The sequence below is a fragment of the Typopeltis vanoorti genome, chromosome 22 (genome assembly GCF_054136105.1).
Source record: "Typopeltis vanoorti isolate ZY-2024b chromosome 22, IOZ_Tvanoo_1.0, whole genome shotgun sequence".
Classification (NCBI taxonomy): Eukaryota; Metazoa; Arthropoda; class Arachnida; order Uropygi; family Thelyphonidae; genus Typopeltis; species Typopeltis vanoorti.
Window position 1 is genome coordinate 41,698,011 of NC_143570.1, and position 22,353 is coordinate 41,720,363.

The 22,353-nt window shown below is 35.0% G+C and overlaps 1 protein-coding gene across 1 annotated transcript in view; it reads left to right on the forward strand.

Moving 5' to 3' along the window:
• Window positions 1-11,059: 11,059 nt before the first annotated feature.
• The window catches only part of vg (transcription factor vestigial), an 84,478-nt gene continuing 73,184 nt past the window's right edge, over window positions 11,060-22,353 (forward strand). The window contains exons 1-2 of the mRNA XM_090412205.1: window positions 11,060-11,276; window positions 11,836-12,142. Of these exons, the coding sequence (XP_090268331.1) occupies window positions 11,112-11,276; window positions 11,836-12,142 (472 nt within the window). The 5' untranslated portion in view covers window positions 11,060-11,111. The remainder of the gene's footprint in view (window positions 11,277-11,835; window positions 12,143-22,353) is intronic.

Genomic DNA, 22,353 nt, shown 5'->3' on the forward strand with positions numbered 1-22,353 from the left:
CTTCGATGTTTAAATATTTCTTAAAAAAGTTTAAAATTACTAGATTAGAAAAATAGCTTCATAATATTTTAAAAATCCCTAAAATTCATCAAATTATGCAGAATAATGGAGGATGTTATAGATCCAGCTATATTTTATAGCCAAATATTGAAAATTAAGAAGCATTTCGAAAACATTTAGTCATAACTGTTTGCTCGATTTAAGGTTGACCCTATAAAGGAAAAACGCAGTTTTAACGTTGTGTAGAGATGACATAAGAAAATTAGCGAACAATTTTTGAACAATTTATTTCTTGATTTCTATCCTGACATCTAAGCCGTATTAGATTTAATACTGAATAGAAACTTGGATAAGAATGAAGAAAAGTAATCGATATTTTGCCGAAGGTGAAGGCTCTGAAAATCTATTACTCTCTAACCTTTATCAGATCCTGTTTGTTGACTAAGGTTACCTGTTTGGAAGACACCATATTCGTCCCAGAATTCCCCAGAGCTGAATGGGTCTTGTGTTGTGGCGCTTTATTAGCTCAGTAAATAACCTTTTACCTTGTAATGATCCTTTTGTATGTGTGGTGTCTCCGAGCACGCATAAAGCACCTTCACATGGTTAAAAATATAATCGGGAAAGAAGATCGGAACTCCGAGAGAGGTAATTCTAATAGAAGACGCGAAAAGAAATCAACGAACAGCGGCAGGTGCGTTGGGTGCATGTACTGCATGATAAGACATTCTCACGATTTTTTTTTTTTTTTTTTCAAACTTCAAATAACTTCCTGATAGCGAAAATATCAAAACGAATTTATTAATCTTTCCTCAGGGAAAATAAGAATACGTCGGGGCACACACACACACACACACACACACACACACACACACACACACACACACACACACACACACACACACACACACACACGGTGAATAACTAATAACTTATTTTAAAAATGAATGCAAGGAATTTAAAATGTTTGAAAACTGATTTTGCATTTATTTATATTTTTATTCTAATTAAAAAGCTAGTTATGATTTTCTACATTATTCAGTATTTCGAATATCAATAACTGGATTATAAAATTAACTTTTCCAGTCTTATAGTTTCAGTATAACATTATATAATATTCTCCCATTAATATACCGTGCCGGTATATCAATGGAGGAAACTGCATTTCTTCCATTAATTTCAGTCACCGTGCGGTGATTGAAAAAAAACCTCTTGATGAAATTATAATATTTTTGAATGTATCAATTTCTAAGAAATGTGCGATTATGTATAAGAACGTAGTTCATTGTACAGTATTGCTTTTTCGTAAAACAGATTTTTATTCATACGCCTATAACTCCACTAGCCGAATGATTTTTTAAATTTTTTTTTACACCCAAGCAATAAAAAATATATTTTGAGTGACAAATAATTATTGCGAGATGGATCAACATCGACACTATTATAGCGAGTTTCTACTTTTATTTTACTAGTAAAAAATTTTAAAAAAAGTTCGTTCTACTAATCTTCGCTAATATTTCATACCTAAAATGTGTTTAATGCATCTTTAAAGAATTCAGTGATCTCTCTCATTCTGTGTGAATAAATTACCATTTCATACATATCCCCCCCCCCCAAAAAAAAAACGGGTCGAAGTGCATCCCATATTATTGAATTCACATGGGACATTTTCAGAAGCGGAAAACTGAAAATGCCGCAAAATACGGGTGTATAGTCGCCCGGTCTACTAAAGTTTGTACAACGTGCTTCATTTTTAATTTAAAAAGAACCATTTTTTTTCCTTAAAGGCTTATACTGAAATGTTAATTTCTTTTCGGAAAAATTCTGACCTCCTCCCACTCGTAAAGTATGGGTACCTCCCATGTTATGATTTATTTATTTTTTTTTAATTCTTTATACGAAGGGGCTCTGATTAAACACTAGAACAAAAATGATATTAAAGCAACTGATATAACCACAAGAAAGAATATATTAGTAGCAGAGTTATGAAGGTAACTTATGTCCTTATATTCTCGTATGTTTCTTGTTGTTATAATATCATTTTGTTCTAGGTGTTTATCAGAACTTTCCTGAGCTCTCCCCTCGTATAACTACTGAAATTTCACTATTAAATTTATATTTTAATAATTTCAATAAATATTATCTAAAACAGTATCCTCATTTCCATATTTGGAATCAATTCCTTTCACATCCCCCCCCCATTTTTGAATTATCTTGTAATTTTAAATTATGGGTGACTTTATGATCATTTTTCCTTGCCCTCTTTCATTTTATTATTTTTTTTCGGCTCTTCCTCGTTCAGCCAATGACGTCATCAAAGGATAATACCAATGCGTCATCTTCGATTCTATTTTCTGTTTCATTAAAGAAATTTTTATTTAAACTTAACTGAACATGCCGACCAATGCTTTACCCATTGTTTTGGCGTGTAATTCGTCACGTTCCCACGTTCACTGACACTTTGAATTATGTGCAAAACTTAACAAATCGTTCTGAATATTTACTCATTATCGGCATACCCTAGAAAACATAATAAAGCCGCACTTAAAATGCATGAGGAATCCAAAAGAGTTAAGGTCGAGGTTACAAACCTAACACGGCGTAAGTATACTAAGTATTTTATTAATATTAACTTGTAAGTTAATGGATTTAACAAAACAATCAGTATGTCGTTTATTTATGCTATATTATAACAATATAACTCAATACAACGTTCATCACGAACAATTTAGGTACCACATTTATACACCAGTTGGTCCCAACGCTCCTCAGATTTTTTTGCATTCTTTTTCTTTAGCTTTTTTATATTTGCAATAATCAGTACACGAGAGTGTTTATTTAGTGTCAACTATCATCGAAAAGTTCCGTCATAAAACTTAGCATGACAGTGCAGGGAGCCATTTTGAGACCTGTACGTTAGGTTGCCACCTGTATGCATGTAATTCCAGCAGATTATCGGAGAATGATTTTAGTATTTCGTTCATGACAGAAGGGCTCGTCCCTAAATTCGGACGTGACGCTATTTATCGGATATTTATATTCAGTGCCCTCCCACCCAACACGATTGTGGTGTATATCATCTTCACAAAATACGCATTCCCTCCAGGACTCCATTCCGAAAGTGGGATAATTTAAGCCAGCTTGTCATGCTGATTTTTTTTTTTTTTTTTTTTTTTTTTTTTTTTTTTTTTTTGAGAATGCCGCAAAGAAGCGGTATACTTCATATAGTGACAGTGAGTTGGGAGACGAAAACAACTTTCTTGACTGTTTACGTTTTTAGCAAACATATCCGCCAGAACGTGTAAACAAGAAATATAAAATGTTGGTAATTAGAAAACCCAAATCCCCCCCCCCCCAAGAAATCGTAAGTATATTTTTGCTATATGTAAGTCAAATTTCATTCCATAAAAAAAAAGCGCAATATTTCAGTTTTGTTTTTGTCAGAATTTATTAAAATTGGCATTAATTTAATCATTAATTCAAAATAAACACAAATACTTTTTCCGAATACTCGTAATCAATCGAATTCCTTTTGAATTAAACCTTCACAATGTATATTCGTTCTCCTTTTAATTCCTTAACACACAAAGACGTCTGTGACACGTCATTTGTTTATTGCACCAAAATTGATTTTGAATTTTGGTTTCACATATAAATACAACCGAATATAGACGCTAGACAATCTTGTGCCTATTTCCTTTCAGCCGAGAAAAGTTGCCAACGGCGTGTATCGGCTATTTCGTTTGCGTTTGCACAAATTCATCATTATTTTTCAAATAATGCTGAATTTGATCCAGCAAATCACCCTCGCCCAAAAAAGTTGGCAGAAAAATGACCGCTTTCTGATTTTTAATTGGTACATTAAGGGGTTAATAGTAGAAAGAAATGAATTACTAATATGTAACCAATATCATTTTTATTTCTGTTTAAGAAGAAATTTAGATAGTTTTCTTTTCTAAAGGATTATTAACCTTAAGCGTCACTCGTATTAGAAGAATAAGTTCAGCAACATTTGATTCTGCATATGCATATATTAATACAAAACCATAAGCAGAATTGTTCAGAAGGGATGGCATTGTTGCTTCAAAGTGTGAAGTGATTTTGGTATTCCTATTGGTAAAAAGTTTATATCTGTTCAATAACACCATTTTTATTTATAAAAAGGAACGACATTGTTAGGTATTGAAATTTATTTTTAAGTTTTAATCGAGTTTATTTAAAAAATCATTCCGACACCTCTATTTATTAAGAATGAGTGATTTTGAAATTTAAAAATTCATGTCTCTAAGGATCGATCAGAAGAAGAGAAGGTGGAATGATTCATTCATTCCACTACCCTTGGAGGGTAATGGATAGCAATGCTGTAGCTAATGAAGTTTTAACTGAGGCTCGGCTATTGCTGTTACTCCCCTGCCATGATCAGAGCTTTAATTGCTCAATAACACCTTATTCCTACACTGTCCTCTACAGATAACGGGGAAGATGAAAAGCATTCTTGCTTCGTACCTTTAAGCCAGTCCTGATAAGGACTCTAAGGATCAGTGAAGCTGATCAATTTCGATATTGTATCGTATGTCAACCGACAAGCACGCGACATTATAACAATGCTTCATTTCATGCTCTTCAACCATATGCCAATTGAAGGAGGAAAGGAGATGTGTTAGTAACATTAAAATTAATAAAAAGGTTCTTACAATAAAGACACTGGAGAAATTTTGCAGCTCATAGCAAGTGGGGGAAGAACTCGGCGATATCCCTGGAAGCTGGCTAACGGTGCTGTCAGGAAGAATGCAGGACGCAGCTTCTTTCCATGGTATGCACTGCATAAATGGAATAAGCTGCCAGTGGACACTATGGTTGCGTCATCAGTGAAAGTTATGCAAACCCTACTCTACGCAAAAAATAAAATAAAATAAATGTTCAGCCCCCTCATTTTCATTATAATTTCATTACGATAAAGTGATTAGTCGCATCTATTCCTTTATTAAAAATATTATATTTTGTCCAATCTGTCTGCAGCTAATCTTGCAAAGCTGGCAAAATCTACTCGCCGTGGGCGAGTGCATTTGTCGATTCCTGATGATTGGCATCAAGAAATTGCCTCGATGAGTCCTTAACTTCCTGGAGGTGCCTACATATAATAATGATAATAATCTTTGATTGGCATGAACCAAGAGTCACAGAGGATCGTAAAGCAATGGAAATCGGGTCTTTGGAGCGAATAGTCGCTCTCCACACGCTCATCGTGTCTGATGGATATGCTTAAAAAAAAAAAAAAAAAAAAAACTGAGTGTATTATCTCAACGATGATGAAGTTTGGAGGCGGAAGTGTAATGATGTGATGTGTAGCTGCTTCTTGTGGTATGGATTAGGTTCACCAGTCGGTGGAATCGCAACCGCTAGGTTCTGCATTGTGACAGGTTAATGGCATCTTCCTTCCAAGGAAATAAGGCTCTATGCTCATTAAAAAAAAAATGATTGTAAACACGTACTTTGAACAAATAACATCGAAACTTTGCGACGGGTAGCACTGAGTCCCCATTCTGAACCCCCATACAGCGTCTGTGAGATGAACTAGATGAGAATTAGGGCACAGCTAAGAAGCTGGGGGGAAGTATATCTTCCAGAGCTAGACAGACTATTTGTCACACATATACACACAAGTCACACACGCGCGCATACACACCAGTCAGCGATCCCAAATACCATTTAGATCGTCCATTGAGAATTCGACTGTTTTCTACTTTTCCGTAAATGAATAAGAATTTCAGAGAAAGCATCCCCTTCCTTAACATCACGATAATTTAAGTTTTAAAAGGAATCAGTGTACACCTGTAAATATTGTCGTTCTGTCACAATTTCAATTATTGAAAAACATTTGTAAAAATAAAAAAGAAATTTCAGTGGAAATTCTTTTTTATTTTTTCGTTTTTATAGTAAAACGCATAATTAGACATTTTCTTATGTTTTCTTTAGATCACGGTTTCTTTAATCGGGTAGTGCATACAGTATTTGATATACAGAAGTGTGGGCATTGTAAACATCTTTACAATTTTAGAATGTATTTTTTTTTTTTTAATTGTGATATATGGAGAACGGGTTCAGATATTCCATAACACTATCAGAAAGGAGTGGGGGATCTAAAGGATCTAAAATGAGATCTAAAGGACCAGAAAAAAATTCCATATATAATTTTGATTAGAATGGAAATATGAAAAATTAAATTATAAAGCAATAAACTTGAACTGAACCTACGGTAGGATTTCCATCGATGTAGAGATACTGATTTAACAGCAACACGTCCATAGTTACATTATTAACAATGGGAGAATGGCAATTTGTGCCTTCTTTCTAATGAAAGTCAAATATTCTTAAGAAAAAAAAAGGGGGCGGGGGGGGAGTTAAGAAACACATCGGCTTAAGGTCCTTTAAACTACCCCTAACCCCTTCCCCATAGGAACAATGAAAATCGAATGCAGAAAGCTTTCTATAATATGTCGAAGTTCATTCCTTAATTTGAAAAGGTTAAGTAAATTTTATCACCCGGTTTGAGATGATCACCACCCTGCCTGCTGAAAATCTCAAGTGACTTGTGGGACTTAGTATTTTGGGAAAGGTTGCCGAACTCTATAATATTCAGTTCTCTTTCAAGTACTAAAATGTATAAGTTTATAATCATTTGTGGGTGGAATTCACATTAAAAACTAATTTGACTTTTGTTCAACGGGTAAAATAAAACTGCGCGATGAGTAACATAAACTGTAAAATTCACATAAATCTAGCTCAATTTTAACATTTATAAATAGTATAAAAAGTGCACTAGCTACAATGGCGAACAAAAAAAGAATTATGTTCTATGTAAATTAAGCCTAGCTTTGGTAGTATAAATATGTTTTCTAATAAGACAAAATAACGCTCATGGGCCAAATCACTTAATGTCTAAACAGAATAATGCATTCCTATTCCTAATTAACAACATTAAAGCATTAATAATTTATGCTGTTATAAATTGTTTTTAGAAGAAATCATCTAATTTTCAACAATTTTAAAAAGTATATTCCTTTATTCACTCAAATACACCTATTTGATTTTTGTATAAAAATGGAATATTATTAAAACATGCGTGGCTTAGAATTAAAGTATATGCTGACGACACAGCCATAATGACAAGATCTCTCCGCCCACACCTGGCGATCAGTCGTCTCCAGGATATTATCACAAAGCTAGAGAAATGGTTCTCCGACTGGAGGATACAAGTAAACCTCGTCAAAAGCTCAGCTATACTGTTCACCAGACGCAAAGCTTTCATCCAAGATGATATTGAACTTCTGGGAAAAAAGATACCATGGCAGACAGAAGCCAAATACCTTGGAGTACAGCTAGACAAAAAGCTAAATTTCAACAGCCATATCAAGCTCATAGGCACAAAGAGATCCAGAACCATAGCCCAACTCTATCCCCTGATCAATCGCAACAGCAAATTGGATAAACGCAACAAGCTGTTATTATATAAGATGGTAATTCGACCAGTAATCACATATGCATCCCCGGCATGGAGTCACACATCCAAATCTAACATCCAGAAACTACAGAGGATACAAAACAAATGCCTGCGGATGATCTTAGACGCCCCATGGTTCGTCAGAAACACGCAGATCCACAGAGAAACCGGAACCCCTGACATCCGTTCTCTCCTTCATGACCATGCGGAAAAGTTCTTCAGCAAGGCACATTGTCATCCCAATCCACTAATCAGACAAGCTTCCAGTTATAGTGAACATGACTATCAAAAACATAAAAGACCCAAGGCAATCCTGCTTTCAGCAGAACAGAGCTAACTCCATAGTTCACAAAGTGCGAGCATAAGGCTCACAACCTCCCCCATCAAGCTTCTCAACACAGATAAAGGGGAAAATAAAAAGCATTTTATGCTTCACCCAGCAAGCCAGTAACGTTGTTGTTATTGTTAGAATTAAAGGCTGATTAGGCAAATTCTGTCTCAGTGTGCATGCTTCATAACTAAATTCTTTTACTATAACCCTAATACGTAACATTCTTCTGTTCTTCTAAGTATGCATCATAAAAAATGCCAAACATTGCAAATCCACTTCGTTCAGTTCTAGTGCAATTTCTAGGAATAACTGCCAGAAAAATGATAAATCAAAATAGCACGAAATGCCATATGAGAAATTATGCGTTATTGGAATTCTGTCTATATCTATATAAAAAGCGTGTTGTCTCCACTTCGGCTCTTATGAAGGCCTTAATGGTTTTTCGTGAACTATTTCGTGCAACTGATCGTAATATTCAAAGGTCAAGGCTATCGATCTTTGTCCTTCCACACTTATATTGATATACTTCTTGAGTAACGGTAGTCAAGCGTAGCTGTAATTCTCGGTGTAATTTATATTTATACATTCCAGAATTTTTACTATCTAATAAGATGAATGTGATAAAAAGAGATAATCACTTAGCGCGTGCCGGTTTAAGAGCATAATCAAATAGTATCTAGTTGACGGATTAGTCCTCTATTGACTGACTTGTCTTTCAAAGCACTATAAAATAACCAAAGTAATAAAATAAATAAAAGTTTAAAAAGTGAGCAAAACAAAATAAAAATAAAGTAAAATGAAATAAGAAAAACAGACACACGATCGACTACTCAAATATTGGCAAGATAATTGATAGTGAAAATTCAGTTTTTGACGGCCAGGCGGGGTAGCTATAGGGAAAGAACAAAGCATTTATTAAATAAAAAGTAAGATCCCTAAGTTTTTGTTCTTCGTAATTCACCTGCCTGATCGTTTTGTCCAATGAAACGTCAGTTTGAGCTGATCCATTACCATATTAAGAACAACTCAATAAAACATTTAATCTTTCGTTTCTATCGGGCAATGAGATTCACCTCCCACATTAAAATATTTATGAACATCCATGTCGGGATTCGAGCGTGTTGGTTGGGGAGCGGACGGATATGCTAACCACGTGGTCACTCAAGCCACCATATGGATTTTTTCCAAAACTGAATCTGAGGTATGCTGTCTCATATGGAGACAGCATATACGAAGATAGGACTATTTTTTGTATAGTCCTATGTATTAGGCTGTTACCCGCCAATCGAAATATCTTCAGTTTAGAGAGAGAAAGAAGTGAAAAACCCTGAAAATTAAGATATTATATATATAGCAATTTTTTTTTTTGTTTACGACGACAAAACAGAATTGCCCGTATGTACAACAGGAATTTAGAGCCCCTTCAGCTCAGCTGGTTTAGACGAGCTAGTTGGAAAGACCTCCGGTTCGAATCCCGCCGCGATTCCTTATCATGGGACTCCACCCTCGTAAGGAACGGATGGGTTGAAGAAGAACAAGAAGAAAATATAAATTATTAGAGGGTGCTTTAACATTCCTTCTAGCAGCGAAAAAAAAAAAAAAAGTCATTCTTTTATTAACTTTAATTATGGATAGTTTGGGTTTTTCTCTCTTTGAGTTTACTGGAAAATTGACTTGGGAATTTATGAAATAGCACCTTCTTATTAATTTGCGTTGTAGAATAGAACTAAACTTATTGTTATATTATTTCTGAAGGTGGCTCAACTGCGTTTTGAGGATAATTTTGTTACTTTGTTATAAGGAACCGCGTTGATCGTGCTTAGAAAAATAGTTCTCACTCAGCAGTTTGCGGTTAAGTATACGTGGAAACTGCGTCGTTTCTGTATTATCCGAATCTCGTATAACATTTAATTATATTAAATTAGAATAATTATGTCCTTTATCATACAGTTTAATAGACTTTTTTCCATGGTTTCTGGCGCATCCGTAACTCAATCATACAGTTTGAAGAGACCTGGGTTCGATAGGAAGTGATCACCATTTAGTTAGGAGCAGGATAAACCTGGATATGACATTGAAAAGAAAAGTAAGATAGTTTTAAAAAGAATCAAAGTTGAGCAGGTTTCAGAGATAAATTGTAGACTCAAATATATCAATATCATTCAAGAGAACAATGAAAGGGTTTGAAACAAGACCAAAAAATTGGAGACTTGGCAGCAAATCTCGAACCCTTTTAAGGACTGAAAAGTGAATTACAGCTTTTTCTTCTTGGAAAGTCGAGTTTTTTCAGCCTTCAACATAAACAACTCAGTTAGAAGAACAATAAGCGAAGGGTTTTGGAAATGCAGTGGAAGCAACTGAAATAAAGCACCACAAACAGGATGAAAGTCCGATAATTTCTTCGAAAACCTAAAAGAGACTATCACGTCTTGCTCGCGTATTTATAGATAAATATTTCAATAATATGCTGTTGCTTCCGCAAATGAAAGCTCAGCTGAAGGACCGAAGTTAGACTGAAATGAATACCGGTATCTTAAAAAAACAAATTCTTTTTTTTTTTTTAAACTTTTGGAAATGCGGAACAACCTCCTCCTTTCATCCTTGGCAGTGACTAGAAACAGTTGTTACGTCAAGAAACACTAGACAAAGTGAATTAAAGGGTGCGCGCACACACACACACAGACGCATGCTAATAGACGAGACATTTAAGAGAAGGAAAAGGACGTCTCTCTTGAAAAGCTTAACCATTCATAGCAAGAGTACTCAGTTTACCGAACTATCCAACCACTTACCTCTCTTCGAACGTGCTCCTTGTATTCTACAGGTAGCTGTGTTGTAGGAGTCGCCATCCATCATCAGCACCTCTCATAAAACAAGCGATGGAATAATTAATAATTGTCTTTTTACCGGTACTGTTCGCGGCTACAGGAGATCACTCGTCTATTGTTAAGCAACTTGGACAAGCCAATCTTTTGTCAGCATCGACACAATATTAGGTTGAATTCACGCTTGAGAACCACTTTTCTTTCGCCGCATCCTATTGGTCGATTCGACTCTCATGACGTTTACGAGAGGCGTGACTTTGGGCTTGCCGTTGTTGAGATGTGACGGGCTCCCCGTAACCGCTACGAGATCCGCCCCTTTTGGAATCAACCTGGCGTGCATCTATCATCCGGCAGGGGACGCAGGGGAGGGAGGGAAAACTGGGGGAATGATGAGTAAAAGTGGTGGGGAAACACGTTCGCGGAAATCTCTCCCAGCGAGAACAGAGGGTGCACCATGAGTTGCGCGGACGTAATGTATCAACCTTACTCTCCGTACTTCCCGTACCAGCGACCTGCTGCAGCCGCCTCCGCGTCATCTGGGACCGCTACTGCGACTTTCGGAGCGGCCACCATCCCCATGTCAGCTGCTGCCCCACTGCCTCCGTCGATGGATCCCAAGGTGAGTATGCGAGAGCCCGGGCTTTCGCGTGCCCACAATACCAGTAGCTATGCTAACTTCGCCCGATGTTTTCTGGCTGTGTGTCTGTTGCACTGTCTCGCGTTTAGTACCGCCGACCGTATCCGTACCGTCACCACCATGGAATGTGTGGTACGCCTTCCGCAGACGCCCACCGCGTTTAGATGACAGTGCCGTAGATGCCTGAGTTCATTCAAAAATTTCATTATTTGCAGAGCGATGCGCGCCGGCTTGCATCTTGACCGTAAAATGCCTGCGACGCAAGCTCATGCCACTGGAATACGGCGAAGCTGGCATACTTGTCATGCTTACCGTAGCTAGCCTCGGCTCCCGAGTTAGGTCGAAGTTATTCGCTTAGATGTTTGCTCAATGATGAAAAACAATTGCGTTCTTCTGTATGCACATAGTTGTGTTTTTTTCGCCCCTTCTTTCTTTCTTTCGTATCTCTCTCTCTCTGTCTCGCTCTCAATTTTTTTTTATTGTTTTTGTTCTTTGCTTGTAGCTACTAACATTTCTTTCTTGTTTTGCCAATGAATTTCAGAAATTCGGCGGGCCAAAAATGCACGAGCCTATAGATCATACTACCAGTGACTTTACCGTTACGAGAGGGACTACAGGCGTTGAGTGTGGCGTCGCAAGTCAGTCGCCAGGGGTTCGCCCCAAGGACAAGGAGACCAGTAGCGGATCTAACCCAACCGCAGCAGCTGATGCCCAATATATCTCGGCCAACTGTGTTCTCTTTACTTACTATACAGGGGATATCTCGTCCGTCGTAGACGAACATTTCTCCCGAGCGCTCAGTCAGCCAAGTAGTTACAGCCCAGAGCCGGGAAAAGGTCCGATGAAAGGTAAGCCGTTTTAATCATGTTTTGGCAAATAATTATCATGGTCGTAATGTCCACAATACTGCCTTGTTTATGTCAGAAAAATATAGTTTGGCACGTTAGTATATGACAAGGATTAATGTCTGAAAAGTTATCTGTTTGGCAGATTACCTTTGCACGATAAAAAAAAAAAAAATGAAAAAAATTTCAGCGATAACTGAATGCTATGATTTATATAATTAGAACTAACAGATATTATCTTAAATACGACACGCCTGGGGATGTATAAGATATTTTGAGTACTTTTGTTTAAATCGTTGGGGGGGGGGGGAAGCGCCAAGTTAAGTAATTAGTTAACAGAACTGTCATATAGGCAGTGAGTTATGCCTCCCAAGAGCTATTAGCTCCAGGCCATTAATAATAAAGTTGAACTTGGGTTTTCATTTGACATTATCATGCATGCGGCATCATTAAGTTTCGTGGTGTGCATAACTTACACTTAAAGAAAAAAAAATTAGAATCGGATTCTAATTACCATTTATTAGATCCTATCCATTAAATAAAATTGAACAACAACAACAAAAAAGTTCTGTAGTTATTATTTTTATATAAATCAACCGGATATTAATTTAAATATTATTTCCAGCATTAAATGCCGGCGAGTGTATTCCCATAAGCTCTCTGGTGAAATCTCGTACGAAACTTTCATAGTTTCTGTATTTGACTTTGAAATAATGCTGGATATAATATCCACTTGATATATAGTTTTGCATCGTCGAAATGAAGCCTTTTGGCTCTTTATTTTAGTAATTTGTGTGTGTGTGTGTGTGTGTGTGTGTGTGTGTGTGTGTGTGTGTGTGTGTGTGTGTGTGTGTGTGTGTGTGTGTGTGTGTGTGTGTGTGAAGACACACACACACATAGCAGTTTGCTGTCTATATGCTCTCAAATCCCATGCATCTTTCTTCTTTCCCCTTGGTTACCCATTGGATCCACAATTTTGGAACGATTGACTTTTCAACCCTTTCAGATTATAATTCCGCTATTGTTTGGTAAGTTGTGGGCTCAAATCCCATTAAAAAAAAAAAAAGAATTGTAAAGATATTTTTCTTGAACGGGTGATCCCATAGGGGAGTGGAAGAGTTTCCCTAGCAAAATTCGGACCTAAATAACTATCTCCTCCCTCACGTACATGCGCGCGCCCGCGCGCGCACGCACACACATCGATTTTCACCCGATTACCATGAAGTAGATTTAATTGGAGTATCTTGACAAGTGACAATCTGTGGATATCAACCCAGCCTTTAAAATGAACTGATTACATCTTAAAATCTAACCTATTTGATCACCTTAAAGGCAAAGGTCAGTGTATTATGTCCTCTGCGGTTGCACAACACAAATAGCATCAGTAACAGTCATTACTGTATCAAACTTTTTAAATAGTTGATATTCGAGCCAAAATTACAAAACTACGCATACAGAAAGCATGAGTTGTTAACTTCTGCAAAATTCTTGTTCACATAACCATAGGATGGACTGAAATGTCGAAATGTAAATGTACCATTCATTGTGATATGTGCAATAAGAAGGACATGTGCTTATACGGTTTGCCAAAAACTTGTTAAATGAGATCTTTAACATTCTGAATTCCATGCTTACAAACTGGAAAGCAACTAATTTTGACATTGAAAAAAAAAGAGATTACTAACATCAATTTTATCTCAACATTGCTTCCTTATAGATCATATTATTAGTATCATATTTTTGTAATAAGCTTATATATTAAATAACAGTTTGAAAATTATATCATCATTAAACTCGCCATGTAAAACTGGCGCATGCATCACCTTATATCCTTATAAGGACTGGCTTAAAGGGGCGAAGCAAGAATGCTTTTCATCTTCTCCGTTATCTGTTGAGGACAGTGTATGGATAAGGTGTTATTGAGCAATTAAAGCTCTGATCATGGCAGGAGGGTAACAGCAATAGCCGAGCCTCAGTTAGAACTTCATTGGCTACAGCATTGCCATCCATTACCCTCCAAGGGTATTGGATTGAATGAATCAATCGCCGCAATTCACGGTCGATTGATTCATCCTGCCGGGTTTTTCAGACCACGCATGTATCAAAAACTCCTTGATAGTGAAAATATAAGATTATTCAATGTTTGGAATGGTGTATTTGCTATGAAGAGATTCACACTAATAAACAACCTCAAACTCCACTTCTATTACTTACACAGATGACCCACATAGGAATAACGCTTTTTTTTTAAAATCTTTCTTTTAAAAAAGTTATCAAAGCAGTTAGAAGATTCTGACACTGAGCCTTTTTTTGCTATCGTGCATGAATAATCAGTTGTTTGAATTAGTATTTTGCATTTATAATAAATATTAATTTCCTAAACAAGCACCTTTAAGTTTTACATCTGCCTATAGCATTACCATATCACGTTATCTTTGTTTTTCTTTCCCAACAGTTAAGCAAAAGGAACTTTAGAGGCGAGACGGAGAGATACTTACTCCCCCCCTTTCTCGCATAATAATAATAATGCATGACCTGTATTAAATCATTGAAAAATACCGAAAATTGAAACAACTCGCATTGCAGCATATTCAGTCGGCGAATTCGTAATTGAATATATGGGAAAAGAATCAGATCCGTATAAAGCGAACAAGATGTGGAAGATAATGAAGAACATCCTCCGTTTCTTGTTATTAACAAAGTGAAATAAGTCTTGGATCAGATTAGTACTTTAAAAGACTTTTGCAACTAAAGATGATTACAATTTCCTTTATTTTTTTACCGATAGTTTTATTATCTATGGGGAATATTGTTCAAATAAATTCATTATAGAAAATTAAACTTAACATTGAGAATGAAACCAATACACCATAAGTGTTTATTCTTATTCGATAACTGGTTGCACAAATTAATAAAAGATTCGGTGAACTCGAGGATATTCTAGGGGAACGGGTGGAAATGCTGTAGCCAGTGAAGTTTTAACTGAGGCTCGGCTATTGCTGTTATCCCGCCATGACCAGCGCTTATAGCTCAATGACACTCTATCCATACATTTTCCTCTGCAGATAACCGGGAATATGAAAAGTATTCTTACTTCGCCTATCTAGCCAAAAAAAAAATTTCAAATTTTCCCTCAATTTTCAGGTTGTTAGCTTATCTTACTTGCTACATATTATCGAATTCACATTAATACTGCGAACTAAAAATAGCATGCACAGTTCAAATAATTGCGAGATTTTCAAACTTGGTGTTAATATCAATTCATATTCTTTGAAGAACTACAAGTTTTGGTTGAACTTTTTTTCTTAATACAGTACGCCAATGAAAAAGAACTCAAACGCTTGAAAGCTTTATATTAAAAATGCTTCCAACGTTTTTATATTTTCTATTCAGATTAACAGTGGCTTAAAAAAAATTTTAGATTTCTTTAAATTTAAATTTCTTTAGTCCTTAAAAGGACTGGCTTAAAGGGGCGAAGCAAGAATGCTTTTCATCTTCCCCGTTATCTGTAGAGGACAGTGTAGGGATAAGGTGTTATTGAGCTAAGAAAGCTCTGATCATGGCAGGAGGGTAACAGCAATAGCCGAGCCTCAGTGAGAACTTCATTGGCTACATCATTGCCATCCATTACCCTCCAAGGGTATTAATCGTATGAGTTTAAGTTTTTGGCATGGGAATAAAATTATTATTTTTGTAAATTTTACCGAATACATTAAAAATAAAATTTATCCATTTAAGAATTACTATTACTTTCATTATATTATCATGAAATAATATTTTATAATTTTGTAATTTCTTATTTATTATAATACACAAACAGTTAAATTACTGCAACAGACTTTTGATTAAATATAAATGAACTATATGGAACTCTTAAGAAAAAATTTGAAGTTATCGAATAATAAACTACTTCCTTAGCTCTTCAATATGTCATTTTAATATACGCTAACATGCGCCAAAAATTGAAGTTTACACACAGACTTTCTCTGAGTACTACCGGTTCAATGCAGGGACACTTTTAGGTAAAACATATTTCATTGGGTCTAAAGCGAATGATGGACAAAAAGGAAACCGTGGACATGGATGTTGAATAAAAACAGTCTCAGTCATAATACCATTTTTTTTAAAAACTCTACTAATTCGCATTCATGGAATATTATCTTTGATAAATATCCTGAAAAAAATATTACAAAGTCTTACATTTATTGTCGGCGTTGTCCACTTCCCAATATTTGAAAAAAAAAAAAAATAATAATAATACATCAGTTTTTTTATTATTATTATTGGTACTCATTCAGTAAAGTTTTCGTTTTCTGTTATTGTTTTTTTTAATATTAACTTTGGGATTGATATGGAAGACTAAAAGGGGAAAAAAATTATAAACGATGATTTGAATGTATGTAAATTACACGCTTTTAGAATGTTTTGTTGCCAACCGTGGATGCGACTAGAAGAAAACACAGTAAAGGGAATAAAAAAGAAAACACAAGTTTTTTTTTGCTCTTTTTTTAACAATGTTTAACAATGTTAGAGAAAACTTCAAGAGAGGTTTGAAGTTACTGATGACAATTCTGATTAATAATAGCTGTTGAAATATCTGGAGAAAATGTATGCACTACAAACGCGAACGTCTGCGGAATAAAGCGAATCGGTGAGTGAAGAATCATTAATCAAAATAACTGCTGTCTTGCGTACAGAGTCAGAGGACCACCCCTGGATGAGAGAAAATACTATTTTATGGCTCGACAGATTTGGCATTTGTATAGGGTTAATAGTTGCTCAAGTAACACCTTGAGATGAACGAAAACTACTTTCGTACACACTAAATATGCGATGAATTTATGTTGTGATGAATTTATTTAAAAAAAAAAAAAAGTTTAAATGTTCCCTAATATGAGAAATAAATTTCGTTGAGTCTAAATATACAGTCTAGGAGAAAATGTTATTTTTAGTTACATACAAAACGGGAGTGAATATTTTCCCATGTTGAATTTAGCAATGCTACTGATTTGTGTATGATAATTCCAGTGACTTGGGATTATCATTAATATAGATAACACAGTGTCTTGGGCAAGATAACGTTAAATCATCTGGAAACTTTGTTCTAGTGGCCATACAAGGGATGCTTTCCATCTCAGTCACTCTACTTACATTGAAGAATAGTTTGGATAATTTTAAGACTGTATAGTCTATAATTTGTGTGTCTCGAGTTTTATGGCATATGATAAAGAAGTGTGATGTGCTATCATTAAGAGAACTGTGGATTTGCAGTTAATTATGTAACGGCAGTCATGAGGTTGTTCAGTATTTCGACAAGGCATCTAAGGGTGCATTGTCATTTGCATTTGTTCTCCAGACAGTTTGTTTTGTAGGAGGAAATATCTCCTACAGTCTTTTTTTTTTTTTTTTTTGGATAATTGAAGAGTGCAACCAAAAAAGGCATGCTAGAAGAGATTTCCGTAGATCATGAATACAGAAGTTGAGGAAAAATGGTGTAGTAAAAGATTATGAAGTTGGATTGTTTGGTAAAACCACTGAATACAAAAGATAAAAAAAGGCGGTAGGTGAGAAATGACATGCGCTGGAGAGAAGTTGTAACAGTGGTATTCTGACCTGATTTGGAAAGCAACCAAACCGGGTTAGAATACTAACAGGCATCAATTTCAGAAATGAATCTTTTTTTTAATCATTTGTTGACACTTTGCTTGAGTCTAGTTTTAGTAGTTAGACAGATTTCAATGAAGGTGTTTGATTTTTAGGTAGGAGGGAGACGAATTTCATTGCTCTGTGTGAGACCACCGCCTTGTTTATTGGGTCTGAACTGTCTTGAAAAAAGTTTCATGTTTGGACTCCACACCAGATTTTTCGCGCTAGGTAATAATAAATTAAAAAAAAAAAAAAAATAGAAGTTCCTTAGCCAACCCATGGTACTAATATGCTATTACATAAAGAAAGCAAAGAATAATAAAAATCACAAAGATCATCCCACCTGGCTTTCTTATAATGTCAAACACTACGACGAGATAAAAATCAAAACCAAGTTGTGATCTGAATAGACAAACAATGCGCTATACGTAACAGAGTTAGTGAGTAAAAAAAAAAGTTCGTGTATGTTTAGAATTATGTTATTCTCGTAGGCAGGTGAAAAAAATGTGTATGTGAGAACATTAGTAGCAGATGCTTACTCAATCCGCCTGCTCGATCAGTTTCCTTTTTCAGTCCAATTGAAAAAGAAAAAGCCAGCAACAGTTGAAACAGTAAATACTCCAACAAAGGCGACGCCTGTTGTTCCACAAGTGTTATTTTTAAGACGGAAGAATAAATAATATAGAAACATGAAACGGTGATTAAGAAAGTTGATCATTTCAACATGTTTTTAAGTCGTCACTCTCATCTTCGGCCTGGTGTTAATCTGTGACGCATCAGTAGCAAGGGTTAAGTAATCCGGGAACCTTGCTGTAGAGACCAGACTTTAAGCCATGAAGCTGAGACGCATATATATTTATATATTGATTTTAATTTGTTTTCCCCCCACATTATTTAGTGACCAGTAAGTGGAATAACCGTTAATTATAGGAAACCAATCAGACAAAGTTTTTGAGCCTAAGTACGTTAATACATTTCTATATTTCCTTCAATCGTGTAACTCTTAATGTCCATGCATGATACTACACTAAAATGTGCCACACATTTTGTTGCAGTTAACAAATAGATTTTCGACTTTGTAGTGTACAAAACGCACACAAACTTCGATTAAGTTCGCCAAGGTTTGTACATGCTTAGCTCAAACGTTAACCCAGGGAGGGGTCCAAAAGTTGTGAATTCTTCCCGTGGTTGGTTCAAAAAGGAATAGCACTATCCCATTTCAGTGCAGAGCACGAGCTACTTGAAACGTAACCAATAGGATCCAAGTGAATAAAACCTCTTAGCTAAATGTAATAGAATTCCGTCAAACGTGAAGAATTTGATTTCTGAACTGTTAGTTTATATCGCCTGTTTACAAGAACAAAGGCAATAAAACGACAAGCCGATGTTAATGGCCTGTATTCTCAGTTTATTCGGTCTATTTGCTAGAGATATGATCCTTCCTTTTGTTGGAGACAGAATAGCTCATCCGCAGTTCTTCTGTTAATTCTGCATTTCTTTATTGTAAAATAAAAAGAAGTAAGCTTGACTTTTTTTTTAACTTACGCTGTTTTCTGAGCAGCTTCAATAGATGAGGCGTTTAAATACGTAGATACTTTTCTTGGATTTTAAATTATAAAACATAAGTTCTGGTGAATAATTTAGGAAAGTTCTTTGCCATTTAAAATTTTAATAAATTGCAATAAATAAATTAAAACGGTCTTTCTTCCATTCATTCTATTATTTAATGGCTAAAACAACTGCATAATAACTGACCAACTTTATATTAGCGATTTAAAGTTGGTCGATACTACCTGAACAAAATTCAAGTACAATAAAAATCTCCGTAACTCCTCACCCCACGATAGAGGCTCCTTTCTTATAAACAAACATATTGCTCACTACAGGATTCCTTTACGAACTTCAAGAATGATTAGTGCCTCTCTGCAAAATGACGCATTTAATTTAACTTTAAAAAATGTCGAATTTAAATTGAAACATGTAATTGCAGTATACGAAAGATCTTCTTCCATCGAGCTTTATTCGCTTTCTGACGGAACGTTAGATTGTGTTTTTCTTTGCTATTATGAAATCATTATTTTCAAAGGATTATTCAGTTGTTTATATATATATATTACTCCCATCCACATATTATCCAAATCCCAATAGCATATTAGTGCTGAGTACATTGCAAATAATGTAATAATAATTCGAATATCGCAGCCAAAATCTACATTTCAAGTATGTCGGTTATTATAAAAGTACTCTTCGGGAAAAATCACTCCTTATTCACTGAGAAGCGAGTTCGAATCCTTACATAAGACAGAAGTTTAAAGCAATCGTCAGATTACGTCGATGTTTAAAAAGAACAGAGAAGAAAAAGTTAATAATTACAGCTATTTGAAATATAGCTATAAAAGCTCTAGTCATGGCTGGTTAACAGCAATATAGCTATATATAAGCACTAGTCATGGCTGGTTAACAGCAATATAGCTATATATAAGCACTAGTCATGGCTGTTTAACAGCAATATAGCTATATATAAGCACTAGTCATGGCTGTTTAACAGCAATATAGCTATATATAAGCACTAGTCATGGCTGGTTAACAGCAATATATATATTTGAAATATAGCTATATAAGCTCTAGTCATGACTGGTTAACAGCAATAGCCGAGCCTCAGTTAAAACTTCATTGGCTATAGCAGCCATCCGTTCAACAAAAGCTATATATATAAGCTCTAGTCATGGCTGGTTAACAACAATATAAGTAGGCTCTAGTCATGGCTGGTTAACAACAATATAAGTAAGCTCTAGTCATGGCTGGTTATATAGCTATATAAGCTCTAGTCATGGCTGGTTAACAACAATATAAGTAAGCTCTAGTCATGGCTGGTTATATAGCTATATAAGCTCTAGTCATGGCTGGTTAACAACAATATAAGTAAGCTCTAGTCATGGCTGGTTAACAGCAATAGCCGAGTCTCAGTTAAAACTTCATTGGCTGTAGCATTGCCATCCGTTCAACAAAAGCTATATATATATATATATATATATATTTATATTTGAAATAGTCCTTATAAGGACTGGCTTAAAGGGGCGAAGCAGAATGCTTTTCATCTTCCCCGTTATCTATAGAGGATAGTGTAGGGATAAGGTGTTATTGAGCTATTAAAGCTCTGATCATGGCAGGAGGGTAACAGCAATAGCCAAGCCTCAGTTATAACTTCACTGGCTACAGCATTGCCATCCATTACCCTCCAAGGGTATTGGATTGAATGAATCAGTCACCGCATCTCACGGTCGATTGATTTCACCTCCTTCCAACCTATATTTGAAATGGACCTTTCATAAATTAATTAGATTATGCTATGGGATGATTAAAAAGGTGTGTAATGTTTTTAATTCTTTAAACATTAAAAATTATCTTAACTTTACATTTTAAGTAAATATTCGCTATATTATTATTTCTAAGTAAATAAACTATTAAACTAATAACAATGATTTGCATAATATCTCAAACTATCAAAGATTATATATATATATATATATATATATATATATATATATATATATATATATATATATATATATATATATATATATAAATTGAATATGACAAATAAATGTTTAGCGTATAATTTTTTTTTTTTACTGGAGAAAAACTGGGAAATAAAGTTGAATTAATTGCCCACTTAGAGGATATTTATTAGCGATTTATTCTGTTTAAGATTGAAACTGTGTATTTTCTTTTTAAAAGCATTTCGCCATTATAATATGAAAAGGAATTTATATGCCCACGCTTTATATGAAATTTGTTAGTATAAAAGTGTAATAAAAATCAATATAGTATCCCTAACACCAATATTGTTTTTAAAGTTTGCAATATCAAATAAATGTTGCAACATTAGCAAAGTTGAATCTTATAATCTCAGATTTAGATATAATCTCATATTTAGATCATTGGCTAATCATTGGTTAATCCAAAAACTGCAGGACTGGAATTTAAAATTCAGATACGAAATGGGAAATTAATATTGTTCGAAAATATCCAATCATGAATACTGTACTGTAATGAACGAAACAGTGGATTGCTTGCTAATTACTCGAATTTCAATATATCATGATAGGGACGTAGAAACTTCAAAATATTTTCTTTATAGACGTTTTTTGAAAATAAGGAATTTCGCACAATCCTAAAGACAAGAGAGAAACGCGATTTTCAAGAAATTTTTGAGAAGAGTTACATAGCTCACTTTTTCACGAGAAAAGTGATGAGGAAAAAAAAAAGAGAAAGAGAGAGAAAGTCATTGATAACTAGCTGAACTACAAATGGAACCCTGGTTATTCAATTACAAAAGATTGAAAGCAGTTTATTCAGAAAATCAAGTAGCTCTCTAATACAAAGAATATAAATCAGCCCACGTGTATTAGAATTGTATGACTAGAAATAAATCTAAATGAAATATGTTTAACGTGTTTGTAGATGAATAAACTTACCATGATACCATGAAATCATTTTTTCAAAATTTATCTTTCTTCTAGTTGAAACTATTTGGCATTCTTGAACTATTAACTCAGTTTTAAAAA